Source organism: Balaenoptera acutorostrata, chromosome 8 (assembly GCF_949987535.1).
Source record: "Balaenoptera acutorostrata chromosome 8, mBalAcu1.1, whole genome shotgun sequence".
NCBI lineage: Eukaryota > Metazoa > Chordata > Mammalia > Artiodactyla > Balaenopteridae > Balaenoptera > Balaenoptera acutorostrata.
The window spans coordinates 115811655-115830467 of NC_080071.1; the positions used below are offsets into that span (position 1 = coordinate 115811655).

An 18813-nucleotide genomic window follows, 5' to 3' on the forward strand; every position below is an offset into this window, starting at 1 on the left:
CTATAAAAGAGTGATTCATTTTTTAGTTGTGTTTTCCCTAGATCAAAGATCATAGATTTGTTACCTTTATGCAGAAGCACATTACATAGAAAGGCTTTACTTCTACCTCTTTCAACTAATTTTTCAATATTGAGCTGTGCCCCCTAAATATTTGCCTTAGCTATTTTAAAATACAATATTTTCAGAACCAAAGCAAAGGAGTGGTTTTTTCACAGAAACATTCTCAGAGGCTTACTTTACCAAATAAACTGATGGTAATATCCTTGAGTGGTGAGACCTTGCAAAATGTCCTAGTTCCTTTTTCTTGTTTAACCCTGAGGTTCATTTCTTGTTGCAGGTATTTAAATACTGAAAAGTTGTGTAGTCACCCCAAGGTTTATCTTTGAAAACAGTTACAAGTGCATCTTGATCTTCCTCTGTGTATGCAGATTCGATCTTGTTAGAGTTCTTAAGCGTCAAGAGAAAATTTCTACCATGATACATGGTTTCATGCAGAATGTCATAAGGGGTGCTTACACTACTTTGTGCGAACAGATTATAATTATGTAGGATACATTACTTTTCTGGCCTATCCTCTTTGAACTAAAGAAATGACTAGTTTCAGATAGTTTAAAGGAAATGACTATTTCAGATAACCAAATTTGAAATGTGTTTGTTAGTTACCAAATGTCTTGCCTTAAAACATTTTAAGCACATTTTTTGGTTATATTTGAGAATTTAAGTCACTGATTTTTATTCCTTAACTAATCTTAGAAATAAACCACTGCTTACATATGCATGACTATTATGTACTCTCAAAGTACCCTTGGTTGATTAGATATTTTAGGTTTTGCGTTTACTATGGAAATAAATAAGGATTTTTTAAAACATGGTAATATCTCTAAAGGGAGACAGTTCTACTGTCAAGATATTTCACCGTTCCCAAATTTTATCTAAACAAAAAAGCAATTGTTTCTCACTTACTACTGTGCTTAAATAGCTAGGTGATTTTTAAGATGTCTTTGCTAAGAAAAATGAGAGCTTTGGTTATGGAGAATTCTTGATTCAGCAGTCTGTGCTTTCTTGGGATGCAGTAGGATTCATTAACCACATTTACCCAGATGAAGGATTAATAAACCCCACACATGAGAGAAACTTGGTGACACATGCTAATCTCATGTACCAGTTTGTTTATGATAGGCTGATTTAGGGGTTTTTGCATTGGAAAAGTAGCTCATTCTGTTCCTACCCTTCTAGGGTCCCAAGTTATGGTACTATTGTGTTAATTTGAGAATTCACAGCTGTATTAATATCTGAAATTTGATTGCTGTAAGCGGACAAATGTAAGCCAAATAACCAGAAGTTTGCTTGTTTTGTAAGAGAAGTTTGCCTCTGAAACATCTGTCATTACAGTAGAGATGATCTTGCCAGTGGATCTGGGATGCTCTGAGGGTTTTAGATCTGATACTGTGCATCCATTTGTTACTCCACAATGTTAATTTGGGCACAGCCAGCTTTTGCTTCTGTGACTCCTCTGTTCCTGTTAACTTACTAGTATGTATTCTGCCGGAAGTTTCTTAAGGTAGCTAGATAAGCAAGATACATGGAAGGCTGTGTGGCTAGGAGTAATTCTGGTGTCGTAAAAGTGACTTAACCTGTTCGCTGTGATCCATTAATCTCAAAAGTAAATTCTGAAGGCTAATTTCCTTTATTTCCAAGTTCTGGGAAGAAACCTCACTTAAAACCTGTTTAGTGGTTGGTTTAACTTTATTTGCCTGTTGTTAAGTAATGAGTACATTCTTTTTTTTTTTAAGTTGTGTTTTTCAAGCAGCTTCCTTACTTTGAAAAACTTCACATGTGCTCATTTGTTGTCAGCAATAATTAGGATTTCATTTTGTGAATGTACTCAAAACCCCCAAGGACTATTACTGAACAGGATGTTTGCTGATAGAAAATCTAAAACAGGAGTTTGTGTTTCAGCTCAGTATCTATTACAAGGAATAATTAATAAAGTTTGTTTATTGACTACATAAATCCAAGGCTCTAACATGTCTTGTTAATGTGAATCAGAAATAACTTTCAGTCCCTGGGAGATGTGGGAAATAAGGTCTCTAATATAAAAGTTACTCTTTATTTGAGTGACTTCGTATATCATCAAGCAGTATGACCGCTGAGATCAGATTGTCCATACTCCGTTCTCAGCCCCATCACTTAGTAGCTGATGTCCTTGGGTAAATTACTTTGTGCCTTGATTTCCTAATCTACAAAATGTCAGTAATAGTACCTATTCATTGGGTTGTGAGGTTTAAGGCTTGGGTGATCAGGGAATAAATGGAATAGATGGCATTGAAAAGAATCCTAATAGAAGCGTGTTTTGGGTATTGGGGAGAGTGGTGAAGGCCCAATCCAGGTGCAGTAGACTTGAGTGTGTATTAAACACCGCATGTGGAGCGTTTCCAGAATTTAAGTTGTTCATTCTGATTCATACTTTGGGATTTTCTTGTGTACCCTCTTGCATCACCTTCACAAAAAGCAGAGAGTAATTGCAATTATCTGCAAGGGGAATTTTCCATGAGAAATTTAATCATAAACTGCTTTAATATTGCTGCTCTTTCCAACCCCCTTCCCTCCCTCACCGATTTTCCTGCACCTCACACTTGAGAAAGAAAATGGAAGCCTTGCAATGGCTTTCATAAAATAGAACTAAGATAGACAAATTACTTCCTCTAACATGAATTTTAAGCCTAAATATAAAATAAATGTTTTGAAATCACATTAAAAGATTTGTCTTCATTTTATGTTGATAACAGCAGTAAGGGCGTCCTTTTTTTTTTTTTTTTCATGTAACAAATTACATGAGCTTTATTTAGGAACATCACAAAGTTGGTAATTCCCTTTAACCAAAGTTAGTAATCCCATTTACTAATTCACCCTACTTCATTGTTTCTTCATTCTTTCACCCCCTGCTGTATTTAATATAACGGAAAAAATTGTACGTTTTTGTTTTAGCTCTAGTATATGACCTGCCTGTTCCCTCCCCCCAACACCCCCTCCCAAAGCAATATAGGGCTTCACTAAATGAGGGTTTTTAATCATGTTGCCATGAAATTAACTGGCTTATTGAGACCTTACAAATGTCCGGGCATATACCCAAGATAAGTTTTCTTTGGTCTTTCAAGTCATAATCCATAGGAGCAAGCGCTTTAGAGACAAATTCAGCCATGATTTTTCACAAGTCTGAGAAGTCATAGCAATGAGACAAAGTACTACAGCCTTTCCTCAGGACTGTTTGCTATCTCAGCTTTTCACAGCACAGTGCCATACACAACAACTCTTCTTGTTAACGTTGTTCCATGAAAATGCAGACTGCATACAGCCAGTACTTTCAAGTCGAAAGCTTTTTTTAAATGCAAGTTGCTTTATTATATAGCTGCCTTAAACTGAATACTTGCAAGTACACCAAGTGTGAGGAATAAAGATGGCCTGGTACGTGATGGAGGCTTTTGATGCTCATTGAGCAGATTAAGTGAGTTTTTATCTTGGAGCTACTCAGTACACTAAAGGCCCAGGACTGCTGTCGTCAAGCAGGAGAGAGTGGATAAAGCAAGTAAGTGGAATCCTGTACACTCCCCAACCCCATAATCCGGAGCTCGCTCTTTTCCACAACGGCAACTCTCATTCAGACACTGAGAAACGTCCAGTGGGCTAAAGTAGGTTAAAGTTAAGGAGATGCTATAGAGCTGGAATTACTTTCAGGATTTTACTTGGGGAGTTAAATTTACTTTGGTTGAGCTTGAGACCCGTTCAGTATGTAATGAAATGCGCTTCTGAATGTGATTGAAAACTGGGGAGGTGTTCATGGTGAGAAGGGAAGATGGTCATAGAAGGGAAGGCAGTGTTGCTGCTAAGTGAAAAAGGAAAAGCTTTGACACCATTAAAGTCATCAAAATCACTGGACTGGTGAATTTGTTTATCAGCAGCTATGGAGTTTTGTTTGCGTAAAACTTAAAAAACTAACTGATTTCATTTATAAACTACAAATCTGGGAGGCAGCAGAGAGAAGGCTCTGAAGTCAGACAAATCTGGGTGGCCATCCCAACCTGACCTTGAGAAAGTTAAGTAGCTCTGAGCCTTATTGTTCATTAATAGAATGAGACCCCTACCGACCCCAGCAACAGGCAGAATTACATGATGTACCTTTCTCCACTGAGAGCTCAACGAATGCTAGCCCTCCCAGCCCACACCTTTGTTCCCTCTCAGTCTCCTTTTAGGACCTCTACCTCCTAAAGGAAGATACAAAGGGAGCAACCTGGGCAATGATAAACACAGTGAATGACAGAACAACAGAAAGCTCTTAACATCTAAGGCTTGCCTATTAAAAACAGGTTTTGAAGGTTCTGTGAAATTAGTGTTCAGTATTTTTCTATATCAGTACAAGAGGGGTAGGTTTGTTGACGGCAACTTCATGTGTCCATTACTGTGATCTGTATACACAGTATAAACATGTCTTAGTCCCTGCCCTTGCCTCGTAGGGTTTAATAGGGTTGAATGTAAATAGGTAACTGCTCCGAAGTCAGATATAATCATACAGATTTTAAAGAATGCTGAAATCCCTACTAAGATTAAAAAATCAAACCCTACTTAAAATGGTGTTATGTTGATATACAAGTAAGTAAAATAAGGGACATATCCCTTAAATTTTTATCAAATATCAGGGAAGAACTCTGTAAACTGGAGAGAGAGAAGGAAGGTACACCCGCAAAGACCCTTCTAAACATGTCGGCCGAAGTAAAAGCTTTTATCTCAGCTGGACTGCATTTCACACTTATTTCAAAAACTTCTGAAGTAGCAGCTTGATTTCTGACAAAGTCTGACAGACACCTGGTGTTGGAATTCACCTAAAGTTAGTTTGTAGTTGTGCCATCTTCAAATGATAGTAGCTAGTAAAAAAAATCTGTAGCCCTAGCTTAAGACAACAGGTGGCAGTGAAATTTAGTAGATGAAGGGAGTCACAGCAACCGAAACCTTACCAAAAATGCTCAGTCCACCAACTTAAGACCTTGTAATAATTCTGACAACTTGTCCCTGTTCATTTTTGCAAGGTTTTCCAATGTTCTGGGAATGAAAGTGAAGAGTGACCTTAGCAGGGGTGTCCTTCCTTCAGGTGAAGTGAGCAAAAGTGCCCTGGAAAAGTTTATATGCTCACCCACTCTGCCCTTAACAGATCAATGAGCTTTTATCCCACCAGCTGGCTTAGGTTTAGCTGGTTCTCAATGCAGTAATTTTCTAATTCACTCTGTAAATACGTGAAGACCTCAAAACATACGACCAATCACAGAGAAGGCAGCCTGAGGTTTATGGAAACACCTTGAAGAGCCCAACTTCTTGTAGGTGCAGACTTCTGAGGAGTTAGGGGACCCTGTGGTAATGAAAGGCCAAGGCCCTTAGCTCTTCCTGTTAACTTTGAGGCCCCTATAGTCTGCAGCGTTAAGGTTGCTGCCTAAGTAAACTGAATCTAGTGTCTTTCTACTCCTTTTACCTTCTCACCTTCCGCTACTCTCCTTTGTAAGAATTAAGTGTCTTTACCCATCAAGCAAGAAAATACATTTTATTCTTGTTTCTACAATTTAATGACATTAAAATTGACAGGCCAGAAATAAAAAGAAATATCGTATAAAGTAAGAGAGATTGTAGTTCCTGGATAATCAGAACTGTAGACACTGGAATAGGTTTTCTGTTGTTACTCTTAAGAATTTTCTTATATATATGGATGATTGTGCCTGAAGCTTGAGAAGGCTAACCTGTAACAAACTTTTCAGTTAGTGCCACTGCGGGATCTAGTTAAATTGGGTTAGATTGACTTTCCAGTAGGAAAACAAGGGTCCCTTAACCATCATTTCCGCAATGAAGCAGTAACGGAGTAATCTGTAGTGGAGCTGGGAAGAAAGTCCTGATGTGTGTTCAATGACTTCTCCTCAAGAAGGAGTGCTTCAGGAGCCGGACAGCAGAAGGTCGTTCATGCTGGTCCCTAAGAAGGGAAAACACACATTAGAGTAAGCAACACCCAGTAACGTGCCTGCTTCAGTTGACTCAAAATGCCAACTTTAACAATGGGAAGTGCAACCTCTGCCAGTCAAACAGATTTGGATTGAGTCTAGACTCCAGATTTTAACTGTGTGATCTTAGGTGAAGGACTCCAACTCGTTCCTCATCGGTAAAATGGGGATAACAATAATACCTAACTCACTGGGAGAGTGTTTTTTAAAATTTTTATTGGCGTATAGTTGATTTACAATGTTGTGTTAGTTTCTGCTGCACAGCAAAGTGAATCAATTATACATATTCATATATCCACTCTTTTTAAAATTCTTTTCCCATGTGGGTCGTTACAGAGTACTGAGAAGAGTTCCCTGTACTATACAGAAGGTCCTTATTAGTTATCTATTTTATATATAGTAGTGTGTATATGTCGATCGCAATTCATACAGGGAATTTTTTTTAAATAATGAATTTTTAAAAATATTTATTTATTTATTTTTTGGCTGCACCGGGTCTTAGTTGCGGCACGAGGGATCTTTTTTAGTTGCAGCATGTGGGATCTAGTTCCCTGACCAAGGATCGAACCCGGGCCCCCTGCATTGGGAGCTCGGAGTCTTAGCCACTGGACCACCAGGGAAGTCCCCATTGGGAAAATTTTTTTAAATGCATATACAACTTTGAAACAGTGTCACATGCTAATAATTCAAAAATTAGTACCTATTATGATTCAAAACCAGTCCCTCCTTTTCCATTGTACTTTCGCTCAATTTGTTTGGGGTATAATTTATACACAGTAAAATTCACGCTTTTAGATGTACAGTTTAATGCACTTTTAGTTAACATGAAGTTTAGTTTTTAAATTTAGAGGTATCCAGGATTGAAAAACCTTTAAGAAGTAGACATTTAAATATGCTTTGGTGATTAATTTGAATAATCCCATTTGGGACACTCTTGGATGAGCATAAAGGGAGACAGTTACTTAATTAGTACTATTGTGGCTTAGGTTTATTCCCCCTCAAGAAATCAGAAAGCTTTTGGCAATGAACTAGTCAATGAACTAATGAACCAGTCACTGGTTATCTGCAGTGACCTATTGCAAAGGCATTCTTTTCGTTAAACTGGCTATCTTGATCACTTTGGAAGCAGATGACCACCAAGAACATCCCAGGTAAAAATGGAAATAAAAATAAAATACATTAAAAAGCAAGTGACCAAAAATCATTCTAAAGTAAAAAACCTCTCCCCTTCTGGAGGCTCTTTCTCCTGCCTTCAAAATATGCAGAAATCTCTTTTCTCTTCAAAAAATCCTTAAATGACTACCATTTCTAGCTGCCATCCTATTTCTTCTATTCCTGCCAAATTTCTCTAAGTTGGCCAAACCCAAAGATTTCGTTTTCAACATTCACTAACCTAAATCCTTACCATTTGGCCTACTCTTCTCTATAGAAATTGCTCTTTTAAAACTAACCATGACCTTCTCCTTACCAAATCTAATGAGCTCATCCTCCTTGTCATCTCTGTAGCATTTGAAGTATTCACTACCCTCTTCTCTCTGAAACAGTCTCTACTTAGTCTTAAGAGAAACTGTCCTCTTCGTTCTTCTCCCACACTGCGGCAACTCCCCTCCTTCCCTTTCTTCCACTTGTGTACTGGACTTAATTCTATGCATATTTTGTTATCTTCTCCCATAAGCATTTTCAAAAACATTTTCCTCAACCCTCTAATTTTTTCATGATTATAGCTACCAACCTTATGATTTTCAAATCTGCACTTCCAATGTTCACTGCTTTCCTGAGCAACAATTCCACAGCTTCAAATGTTTCCTTCAACTTCCTCCCCTGTTCCTCTTTCACAACTTTCTATTACTTCTTCCATTATCCACGTTCAAAACCATGAGATCCTATCATCCTCTATCACCAAGTCCTGATTCACCTTCCTCTGAAATACTGATATATTTTTTAAAATATATGCGCCAGGTCTTAGTTGCAGCATGTGGACTCTTAGTTGCGGCATGCATGTGGGATCTGGTTCCCTGATGAGGGATCGAACCTGGGCCCCCTGCATTGGGAGCGTGGAGTCTTACCCACTGGACCACCAAGTAAGTCCCTGAAATATTGATATTTTGGAATCTTCTTTACACTCCCACTGCTTCCATCACCATCAAAACCCAAACTCTGGATTCCAGAATGGCCTCCATTCGAGGTCCCTCTACTGAATCTGCTGTCTGAGCTGCCTCCCCAAAGACCTTTTCCTTCATGGCATTCTCTACCCCAAATCCTTTGCCGTCCTCTGCTCGTCACTGCCTATCTCAACAAAGTTAAACTCCTTGGCCTGACTTCCCAGAACTTCTGAGGCCTGCCCATAGGAGTACCCCCAGCCATGCTTCTTACTGCTTCCCCAGATTGATTTCTGTTCAGTCCTTGTTCCTGGTTTTTACCTGATCATCTCTACTTCTGAATCTTTAAGAGTGCCTTACCCCTTTATTTATGACTATCCACACCTCCAAGAAGTTATTGTCATAGACAACAGGCAAGATTCTAGAGTCCTTAGCGTCTCTGGCATAGAATTGCAGGCTTGCAATACGACACTCATTAGGTAAGATGTATTAGTATTCTCCCAAAAGGTTATTAACTGTTGAGCCCTAATTACATACCCCAAGCTGTGCTAAGCAATTTACATACACCATTTCCCTTACGCTTCACAACAACCCTGTTAATTGATTATTAGTGGTGTGAGTTGTGTATTGCTTAGTTTATGAAGCAATGGTTCAAAAGGAGAGCCAGAAAAAAATATTCCACCCTTTCTCTTTAAAGCCGTGTGTGTGTGTGTGTGTGTGTGTGTGTGTGTGTGTGTAATGAGAACTAGAAAGAAAATGAGAATAGCAAGCACTTTCTGTGGATCAGTAATAGATAATTGTTCAGTTCAGAACAAAGCAACTGCAGTATTTTTAAGAGCTAAGACCAATCTCCAAGACTAGTACTGGTCTATATGATATTCCTAATACCTTTATGTCCCTTTTGTGAGGCGTTTTTTTGGGGGGGCGGGGTGCTGGGGGGCAGCTCTGTGCCTGGAGCTCCGTCCGCAAAATCCATGCTGGAACGCTTATGGCATCTCTGCATGTGTGGATGCCCAGAACTTCACCCCTGGAGTATGCGTTGCTGCCCTGGCCTACATGATCCCCTGAAATCAACCAGGACATGCTGATTGGTATACACACGTGCTGGGAGAGGGAGACAGAGAGTCTAAAAGAGACACACCCATCGGCAGGCAGGGAGGCCTGTGGGTCCTGGAGGCTAACTGAGAAAGGTAAAATGAACCCATTCAGGGAGATGGAGGTTGCCATATATGTTTGCTGAAAGCTGCGGCACTAGAATTTTTCATCTAGCAATGAGAAAGCATACTTCCTTGAAAGGCAAGAAATTTTGTTTGGGTTTTAGGCCTTCCGCATTCTGCACATGCAACTAAGTGTTGAGCCTCACTAGGTGGGTGGATTTTAGGCTATTCTACATCATCGTAGAGGCCAGGTAGGTAGGCTTGAGCACCCCTACCCTACTCTTCAGCTCTCCTCCACCGTACGCATACATGCATATACATAGACACACTTTAACCAGAGCCATCACTCTGCCTTTCTGTTTTCTTCTTTGAACTAAGATTTCATATGAGCAGAGAGTGCCTGGGTAAGAAAAGTTTGAAAACCACACAAATGAGTAATCTCTAAGCTCCCTTACAGTTCTAACATTTTACACAGAACTTTGTTCCATAAGTACCAGGAAGCCTCAGGACAGGAGAAAACAGGCAACCTTCTGGGGCTTTTCTGCTTCCCCAAACACTACCCATTTGATGCTTGAAACACTCCAATTAGAGATTTGTTCCTTTGGCTCAAAATGCTTCTTCTCACTTTAACTGCAAGTGTTTCTGGGGAAACAATACATTAACTCTGTCAGTCATCAATCAATCAGTTCATATCATTCCCTTGATACGAATGAATTTCTCACATACTCTCCTGAGAGCTGGTTTTAGGAAGGAATGAGAACACTGGTTCCCGGAGAGGGAAAGGAGGCTAAAGCATAGGTGATGTCATTTCACCATGGCTAGTCCCTGGGAAGATGTCTCATTGGTAAATAAGTAGATCCTTAGCAATTTTTGCACACCCATTGATTTGAGGAAGTATTGTCTGGACCTGATAAGACATTTCACTGAGACGCTTCTCACTTGAAGCATTACCCCCATACCCTGGTACAACAAGGAACACAGTCACCCAATATGGCCAATCATGATTCTTTTCAGCACAAAATCACTCCCTACTTGATTTCATAACCCAAGCAGAGCTTATAATGGGCCATAAATTGCAGGGGAAACGTCAGCTGCTTGGAATCTCTGGGGATTTATCCTCCTGCTGCTTTCAGTTTCTTACCTGGTGAGGCACACACGCACGAAGTCTGCTGCGTTTTCTGAGAAGTGTTCTGGTAAAGGAGGCATCAGCCCTCGGTGTGCGCCAATGTAAAACATGGCTGCCATCCTGTCCGTGGAAGCTAGTGGGGGCTTCCCTGTGGCCATCTCAAACACAGAGCAGCCAATGCTCCAGATGTCTGACTTCCGTCCATAGCCAGACTCATTGATGACTTCCGGAGCCATCCAATACGGAGTCCCATGCATGGACTTCAGCATGTCACTGTGGGTACCATTTAAGCCAGCCCAGGCCAAACGCTTGACACAGCCAAAGTCAATCAGCTTTATTATTCCAGTTGGCATAAGCATAATATTATTTCCTTTGATATCTCGATGCACCACACAGTTCTCATGGAGATAAGCAACACCTTGCAGAATTTGTTTTGTATACTTACAGAACACCATCTCAGGCAATGGCCCAAAATGGTTTATAACACTAGAGATTGTTCCTGGTGGCTCAAACTCCATGAAAATGCTTACAGTGTTCTCCTCCAAGCATGTCCCCAAATAGGCCACAGTGTTGATATGTTTCAGTGCTTTGAGCAAATCTACTTCTTCCTGCAGCTTCCTATATTCTTTTTCAGTAGTTAATTTATCAGAGGTATCCAAAGCCACCTGTTTTACAGCTATTAGCTGTCCTTGGCAAGTAAGACCACAATATACCTAGAAGCAAACCAATGCCTTATTATTAAAAGTAAATGATGACACTTGTTCACAAAATGCCTCCCAAACACTTGTCTTTCTCTAAGCTGAAACATCCCTACCTAAATGCAAAGTACTTAAGCAAATTGAATGTTTCAGTGGAGCCAAGATGGGGATAAGTAGCATAGTGAATGTACATCATAATGGCTTGGGTTCAGTCTTCTCTTTACCAATCTGTGTAAATACTATCTAAAGTGCTGGGACTTTAGATGGTCTTTTATGCAATTCACAAAATGTAAGGAACATCTTTTGTTTTTGCCACTCAGCAATGATTCTCCCAACTTCTGGTAACATAACTTGAACGGTTGAACAAAGAGACTTCTTTCCCCCAGGACTTGGACCTCAGAGAATTAGAGGCTTGAAACACAATGGCCATTGTACTACCCCGTGGAGCCTGAGAACCAGAGCCAGAAGGAGACACAGAGAGACCAGATCCCCAGTGACATTGTTTGACCCCTGAAACCAGCTGTGCCCAGAGCCAGTCCTACTCCAAATCCTTCAGTTACATAAAGCTGTGGACATCCTTTTCCTCAAGCCACTTTAGGCTGGGTTTCCTATTACTTCCAGCTGAAAGAGTTCTAAGTAAAAGAGTATGCAGGGTGGGGAGGGCACTCAGGAAGATTAGGGAAGAGAGAGGGGTGGAGGAGTGGAGACTTTTTATTTCAACATATTTCCTGTTTCACTTACTGTGCCGTAGGCTCCCTTCCCAAGGATCTCACCCTTGGTCCACAGGATAGGTTCTTCATACTTTAAACTGTTTTCAGAAAATGTCTTCTTTTCATGTGAGTTGAAAAATCTCTCCTCTTTGTCATATATCCCAAAGCCATTACTGTATCTCTGGAAGAATGAGACAAAAAGAAAAGTCATCATTACATTCTGAGTCCTTGGGACGGAGAGAAAGTGTGGAGAGTAAGGTCTTCCTTTCTTCTAACTTAGGACCAACCAGAGAAGGCCAAATATGCACCCCTAACCAATCACGTGGGAGGCCCCTTCTAGTTAGCCCACCTACAGCTTCCCCAGGACAGCAGCCTCCAATCAGGGCACACCTGAAGCCTTTTTTCCACTAAAAAGCTTTCCTACTCCTTGCCTGCTTTTGAGTCTCGGCCAAACACAAGTGATGGTGGTTGATTCCTTTGCTATAGTGAGCTCTGAATAAACAACCTTTGTTCTATTTCCACAACATACACATACACTCAAATGTACACATATGTAAGCATATATGCCTACACTTCCATACACATACACATTTACACACAAATATACATACAGATAGATACTCTCTCTTACACATAAACACGCATACATTCACCCATGCACAGCCATACAAGCAAGTCTAATGGTCAAGACCAGCTGCAATAGACTAAAGATCCATGGTCCTCTAGACCCTTGCTACTCAAAGGAGAACCTACAGACCAGCTGTATCAATATCCCATGGGAGCTTGTTAGACTTTCAGAATCTCAGGCCTCAGACATACCACATCAGTGTCTACATTTCAGCATGACCCTCAAGAGATGTGCATCCACAGTAAACTTTGAAAGGCCTTCCCCTGGAAGTCGGGAAAAAAGTAGCTTTTTGTAGAGCTTAGACCATGTTTACCAATTGTTTGATCAGGACCAAAAATACTTTGTCTTGATCTCCTCTATGAGTTCTTAAAAATAAATGATGATGGTGATGTAGAGGCATGGTGACGGTCCTTAAGAATAAGACATCGCACAGGATCTCCTTCCTTGGGAATGAGGACGGGTGCCTCCAGAGGGCCATTTGGGTTCCTCCTCCCCAGCCTCTCATGTTTCTATCCAAACTGAAATTTAAGGATTGCTTAGAAATGAAAAGATTACAAAAGGTCAGCTTTTGACTCTGTGATTGCAGGGTAGGGTTATGGGCTGATTGTATTTACTAGCTTGTTAGCTTTTCTTGAATGTGAAATGGCAGGCGGGTGGACCCATCTCAGACACACAGGCATGCACACACGTACCCCCAACTCCCACCCAAGCCTGGCAGCCTCTGTGAATCCTGTCCACGTCCCAGCCAAGACCAGGTTCACCATGAGGGTGAAGCTGGCCTTTTACAACCAGGAATATTCCCACTGTGTAGTGATTAAGAGTGTGGGGCTGGAATCAGAATTCCTGTCCCCACCACTCACTACCTGCGTGACTTTCTAAACCTCAGTTTCCTCATCTGCAAAATGGGGACTTGTTATTACCTTTAGCATTGATCTCATGGAGCTGTTATGAAGTATAGAAAGGAGACAGTATTATGTGTCTCACTCATATGTGGTAAGTTCTCAATAAACTTAGCTATGGTATAATTACTTACCTTGTGTATTCTTCTGATCAATTATTTAAAATAATGATTCCTGATCCTGAAAGAGCGTGATATAACCTGAGTTAGTGTACAGTAAATAATGTTTCAGCTAAACCTACTGTTTGTGTTTAAAATTTAGTAGAACAGGCGGCTCATATACTTCAGTGAGAACTAAAACAAACGTAACCTTACTACCTGCTGATAGTCTTCTCACCGCCCCACTCCAGTGCCAAACAAATTTTTTAAAAATGTGTTCAGGATTGTTGTTTATGCTTCCTTGAGAGCAATGCCTAAGTCTTGTACCCCACCATGTCTTCAGCTCTTATCCCAATACCAAAAACACAGGAGGCATCAATAATATTTTTGTGTTAAAGTAAACCATTTGGGAACAAATGCCCAGGTGCAGGGAATCTTTGAGTAATGAGCTTTTCATGTTTTCATATGTCTTTTGGAACTAGATGGTGAGCTACTTTGGGGGCTGTGTTAATTTCTTTCTATCTCACACACCACTTAGAGTAATGCTTTACCCATAATTATCTCCCTGCTGTTACTTGTTGATTGAAAACTTCATCACTGAATATAATATCTACCTATTTCAATAAGTAGCTTTGCTATATTGATGTAATCAAAGTGATTCCATTGCAGTGTCAGGCTAGCTAAATTCTAGAAGTAAGGCAACATAATGAAAACGTCTTAGCGTGAGAGTCAGAGGACCTGGATTCCAAACTTGCAACCAAATAATGAGATATTGATGAAACTATTTAATTGTTTAGGGTTACTGATTCCTCATTTGAAAATAAGGGGTTTGAAACGGATTGTCTCTGAGATCCCTTCCCGCCCCAATGAATCTCTGATTCTAATTATACCAACCTGTGTCTTGACAGTTGTTGTCTCCGCCTAATTCTTGCATGGTATTTCCTCTCTTACTGAGGACAAGATTTCGGCTTTCAGGATCTGTTTCATCTGCCATTATTTGGCAAGAGTTGTTACCTTTCTCATCAAGAGCTAGTAGTTCCGCAGCTAGACAACCTAACAGTTTATCTGTCGATTCTTCACTCTTTACAGGGTCTGGAATTTCTTGGGAAATTGAATCTGCATCATTTAAAGTTTTTCCAAATGTTTGACATGGAATTGACTTATTAGCCAAACTATCATGATCCAAAGACTGTGCCCAACGTTGATATGCTTGAGAAGATGCACTTTCTTGTTTCTCTTGGAAAGAGAAACTCGTAAGTGTTTTAGACTTATCTGAAACACTCTCAAACTCCACATCGTTAGTTAAAATTTGATTGGCATTAGTTTCACCAGGAGATGCTATAGTCTGCTTCTCTTGCAGTACATGCTTGCTGGAACTCTTCGCACTGGGCAGTGCCCAGCTGTTTTCTGAAAGGACAAATGGGGTTTGGTGAAGTTGCTCTTCGAGTTCGCGCAGATCTCTGAGGCTCGTGGCAAGTATCTGATTGCTAGAAATGTCTCCTTCGTCAGCAGACTCTTCCATGGAGACTTCCTCAACAATGGACAAATCTGAGACAGGAAGGTATTTGTTCTGTTCGATGGACTGCTCATGAGTCTGAACCATGTTCATGGGCTGAACTTCATCTTTGGAAGCTAGAAAGTCATTTCCTGAAGACTTTATCTGCTATTCTGGTTCTGAAATACCATCACCATTTTCAGTGTTGTTGCTACTTACAGCGTGGCAACGCTTTTCTTTAGAAATTAAACTTTTGTGCTTTTGTTTAATGCCAAGAGAAGACTTCGGGGGTTTAATATGTGGTCTTTTCTGAGAAAGTCTGGTTCGGCTTTTGCTGGTCCTCTCACTGTGTGAAGATCGACATTTATTGGTGATACATCTGCCCGATGGAGCTGAGCAGATCTCTCGGAAATATTTGTTTTCATGCTGTTCAGCCTCTCGCATCTGACGATAAACAGGAGTCCTGAACGTTTCGTAGATTCCAGGTCCATTTGCAGTTGAACTGATTTCTTTGAACCTGTCACTGTACTTCAGATCTCAGTAATTTAGTCTTGGCTCTGTTGGTTGAGCAGAGAGAGGAACAGAAGACTTTTTTATTCCTGGATTTTTACAGATGCAAGGCAATGACTGCTTTTTAGGTTTCAAAGCTCGGTAAGTGGATTGCTTCTTTTCTATCTGTGGCATTCTCTTTTGAAACTTGGGTGATTGCCGAGGTCTGGGGTCCACAAGCCCCAGAGCAGGAAAAACTTGAGTTTTTATGCTGGTTTTGTACATGGTAGGCTTCATGGAACTTTCAGTGGAAACCATGATATTCTGAGGTGTCCTGTTACTGGCCTTGGTCTTTGAATCCAACTTATTTCTATGGGTTTTCATTTTATGCCTGTCATTTCTTGATCTGCAAGTATGTTGAAGCTACTATTGTTAAGAAAGATGCCCTTTCTTTTCTGGAGGCTTGGCTTAGTTATTGCTGGTTCCTTGGGAGTTTCATCTCCGGGGAAAGTGATGTGGATAAGAGGCACAATCCCATTTGTTTCTGGTTTGGCTGCCTCTGCTACTGATATTTTTATGTTTGTCTCCATGCTTCTGTGATCTTCTGGGAGCTTTTCAATGAGGTCATGAGGAACTATATTGGACAAACTTTTAAGAACAGTATAGTCTTCTGAAATATGATTTGGCTCAATTACTTCCCCTTTATGTGCTGAAGCAGTTTTTGAATCAGCTTTATCATTTCTAATCCCTTCATCCTGGCTTAGAGTTATTTCTGAACACAGGGCTTCTTGGAACTTGACTGGTTTGATATATCCAGCTTCTGAATCTTGTTCATAGTTTCTGGCTACTGAACCCTCTTTCTTTCCTGATGAAAGAGATGGAGTGTTCTCTTCTGCTCTTCTCAGTTCAGCACCAAGGCAGTCAATATCCACTTCCCTATCTGTAGGAAAATTGCCTTCCTTGAAATTCTCAAAGGACACCAAAGACTGTCCTTTTTCAAAGTGAGAGATTTCAATGTTGACACATCCCTCTGTTTCCTTGGATTTCCTACTCTCCTCTGTCTCCAGGTGTTGTCTGTGATGGTGAGCCTTCCAAAAAGAGCACGTTTCTGGACCAGATAGAGCTATCAAATGGCCTGAGAGTCTGACCCTCTAACACCTTGAACGGTGCTTCCTTCTGCTTGTTTGATGGTCTAAACTCATCAGATCGACTAACAGGTTCTGAGAGCTTAGGTATGAAAGATATGAAGCTTGGAATATTTCTTTCTCTCTCTTTTTGATCCTTATGATTCGGGGGTATAGTAAGGAGACCAGATCTCACAGGCAAGGGTGACAATGGTGGCTGAGGGAACTAAAAGGAAAGAGAAAACGAATGAATGCAGAAACACATATGCGTATCATATTAATAAAGTAATCTGAAGAAATTTTAAGATTCTCTTTAGGAAGTCCTTTAAAGTACAAAGTTATCCTGGAGATCACAGTTTTAAAAACTAAAATCTTATTCCTGGTGTTTTTTAAGAACCAAGGCAAGACAATACTTTTAAAAAGCAATGCTAACATATGTAAAAATTCATGGTTATATGTTTAAAATAAAGGCCCTACATTGTAAACAATAAAACTTTTAAGTTTTCTAAAATTTCTATTCTCTTTTCTGTTTACTTTCTGTTTTATTTCTATTCTCTTTTCTATTTGCTTTCCATAGACTTGATCTAAGATTTTTTAAATTCCCACTTAGAACAGCTTAAAATTGCTGTTACATTTACTGTAATAGTGATCGTTAGGTTGCAAACCAGCTCAGAATTTGTATGCAGAACACAAGTGCTCCTCATTGTTGGCCGAATTGTTTTGTTGAGAGTGGCTTATAAATGTGCCACACTATACGCTTGAGAGTTAGCTCCCTAAATGGTATTTAATTCTCCTTGGCCCTCCAACTATTTTCAAATTAAGCCAAGTTTATATTATTATCAACCTCTAGAGGTCAGTGTAACCCAATATATAATATTCAGCTTTTCGGTTGGTTAAGCTATAAGCTCTCACTTTACAGTTTTCACTGTGGCGTTCCCCGTCCACCACCCCACCCTCCGGGTATAGAGATTCGATAACTAATTATATCAGAATATTTATAGGCATAGATCACGAGTGGTAATTGAGAGCTCTATGTTTAATTTTCATTCTGTTACCACCTGTGTGTAAGAAGACAGGAAAAGGAAACTGACACTAGAAACAGGCATTAGAAACAGGTGAGATGCAGTGTAATCCCCTAGTTTCATTACCTAGATGACTTTCTTTCATCTCTCAAAATACAGATTCTCCCAGTGCTTAAACACCTCTGCAGTAGCAGCCATTATTTCATTTATTTATATTTTAGGCCAATAAAGTCCTTTTTTCAACACTAAGCAGTACCTATGCATTTTCTCAAAGGCTCATAGAATACAGAAGAGTCAGTTGAGAGAATTGCAAGGCTCTTTCCAAACGCTTTACTTACAAATGAGACAACTAGGAAAATCTTTCTACCAATGGAAAAAGAATTACCTCATTTCTCAATACGTTAAAAGAAGAAAAATTAAATATGTCCAAAAGAGCTACTCACTTCATTACGTGGACAATGGGAAACACCCCAGAAAAGAAGTATACGTGTCAAGATATAATTTTCCCAGAAATTAGCTCCTCTATAAACTGCATGTGAGTTGTGGTTTTTCCAAGATATATGCTGAGGATTTGGGCTCTGAGTTCTTTGATAGAATTTGTCTCTAACAAGATTCTTTGGTTTTAATCCTTAAGTCAAAAATGCTGAAACTACTCTTACCTCAATTCTCCAGCTACTATACTTCATATTAGAAGAGGAAAACCCTGTAACGAGAAAAATTATTTTTTTTATAAGTTTTTTCTTTCTTTCTTTCTTTCTTTATTTATTTATTTCTGGCTGCGTTGGGTCTTCGTTGCCGCACACAGGCTTTCTCTAGTTGCGGAGAGCAGGGGCTGCTCTTTGTTGCGGTGCACAGGCTTCTCACTGCAGTGGCTTCTCTTGTTGTGGAGCACGGGCTCTAGGTGCACGGGCTTCAGTTGTTGTGGCTCGCGGGCTCAGTAGTTGTGGCGCATGGGCTTAGTTGCTCCGCGGCATGTGGGATCTTCCCGGACCAGGGCTGGAACCCGTGTCTGCTGCATTGGCAGGCGATTCTTAACCACTGAGCCACCAGGGAAGTCCCCAAAATTATTATTATTATTATCAGATATTCTTAGTAGTAGAGTGAACACAGTCGGCCTTAAGCCAGGTGATGGCGATGGAGTGATCTTGGTGCTGAGGTTTGAGGAAAAGTTGTCAAAATGAAGAGTTTTTCCAGGTGTAATCCACATGGAGGTGGGTACAGAATGATTACACA

General features: G+C 40.2%; 1 protein-coding gene across 1 annotated transcript in view; it reads right to left on the bottom strand.

Annotated features, from left to right (window-relative positions):
• Positions 1-5940: 5940 nt before the first annotated feature.
• The window catches only part of MAP3K19 (mitogen-activated protein kinase kinase kinase 19), a 37147-nt gene continuing 24274 nt past the window's right edge, over positions 5941-18813 (bottom strand). The window contains 8 exon segments of the mRNA XM_057551697.1: positions 5941-6007; positions 10433-11130; positions 11857-12006; positions 14345-14369; positions 14371-15835; positions 15838-16538; positions 16540-16784; positions 18240-18283. Of these exon segments, the coding sequence (XP_057407680.1) occupies positions 5941-6007; positions 10433-11130; positions 11857-12006; positions 14345-14369; positions 14371-15835; positions 15838-16538; positions 16540-16784; positions 18240-18283 (3395 nt within the window).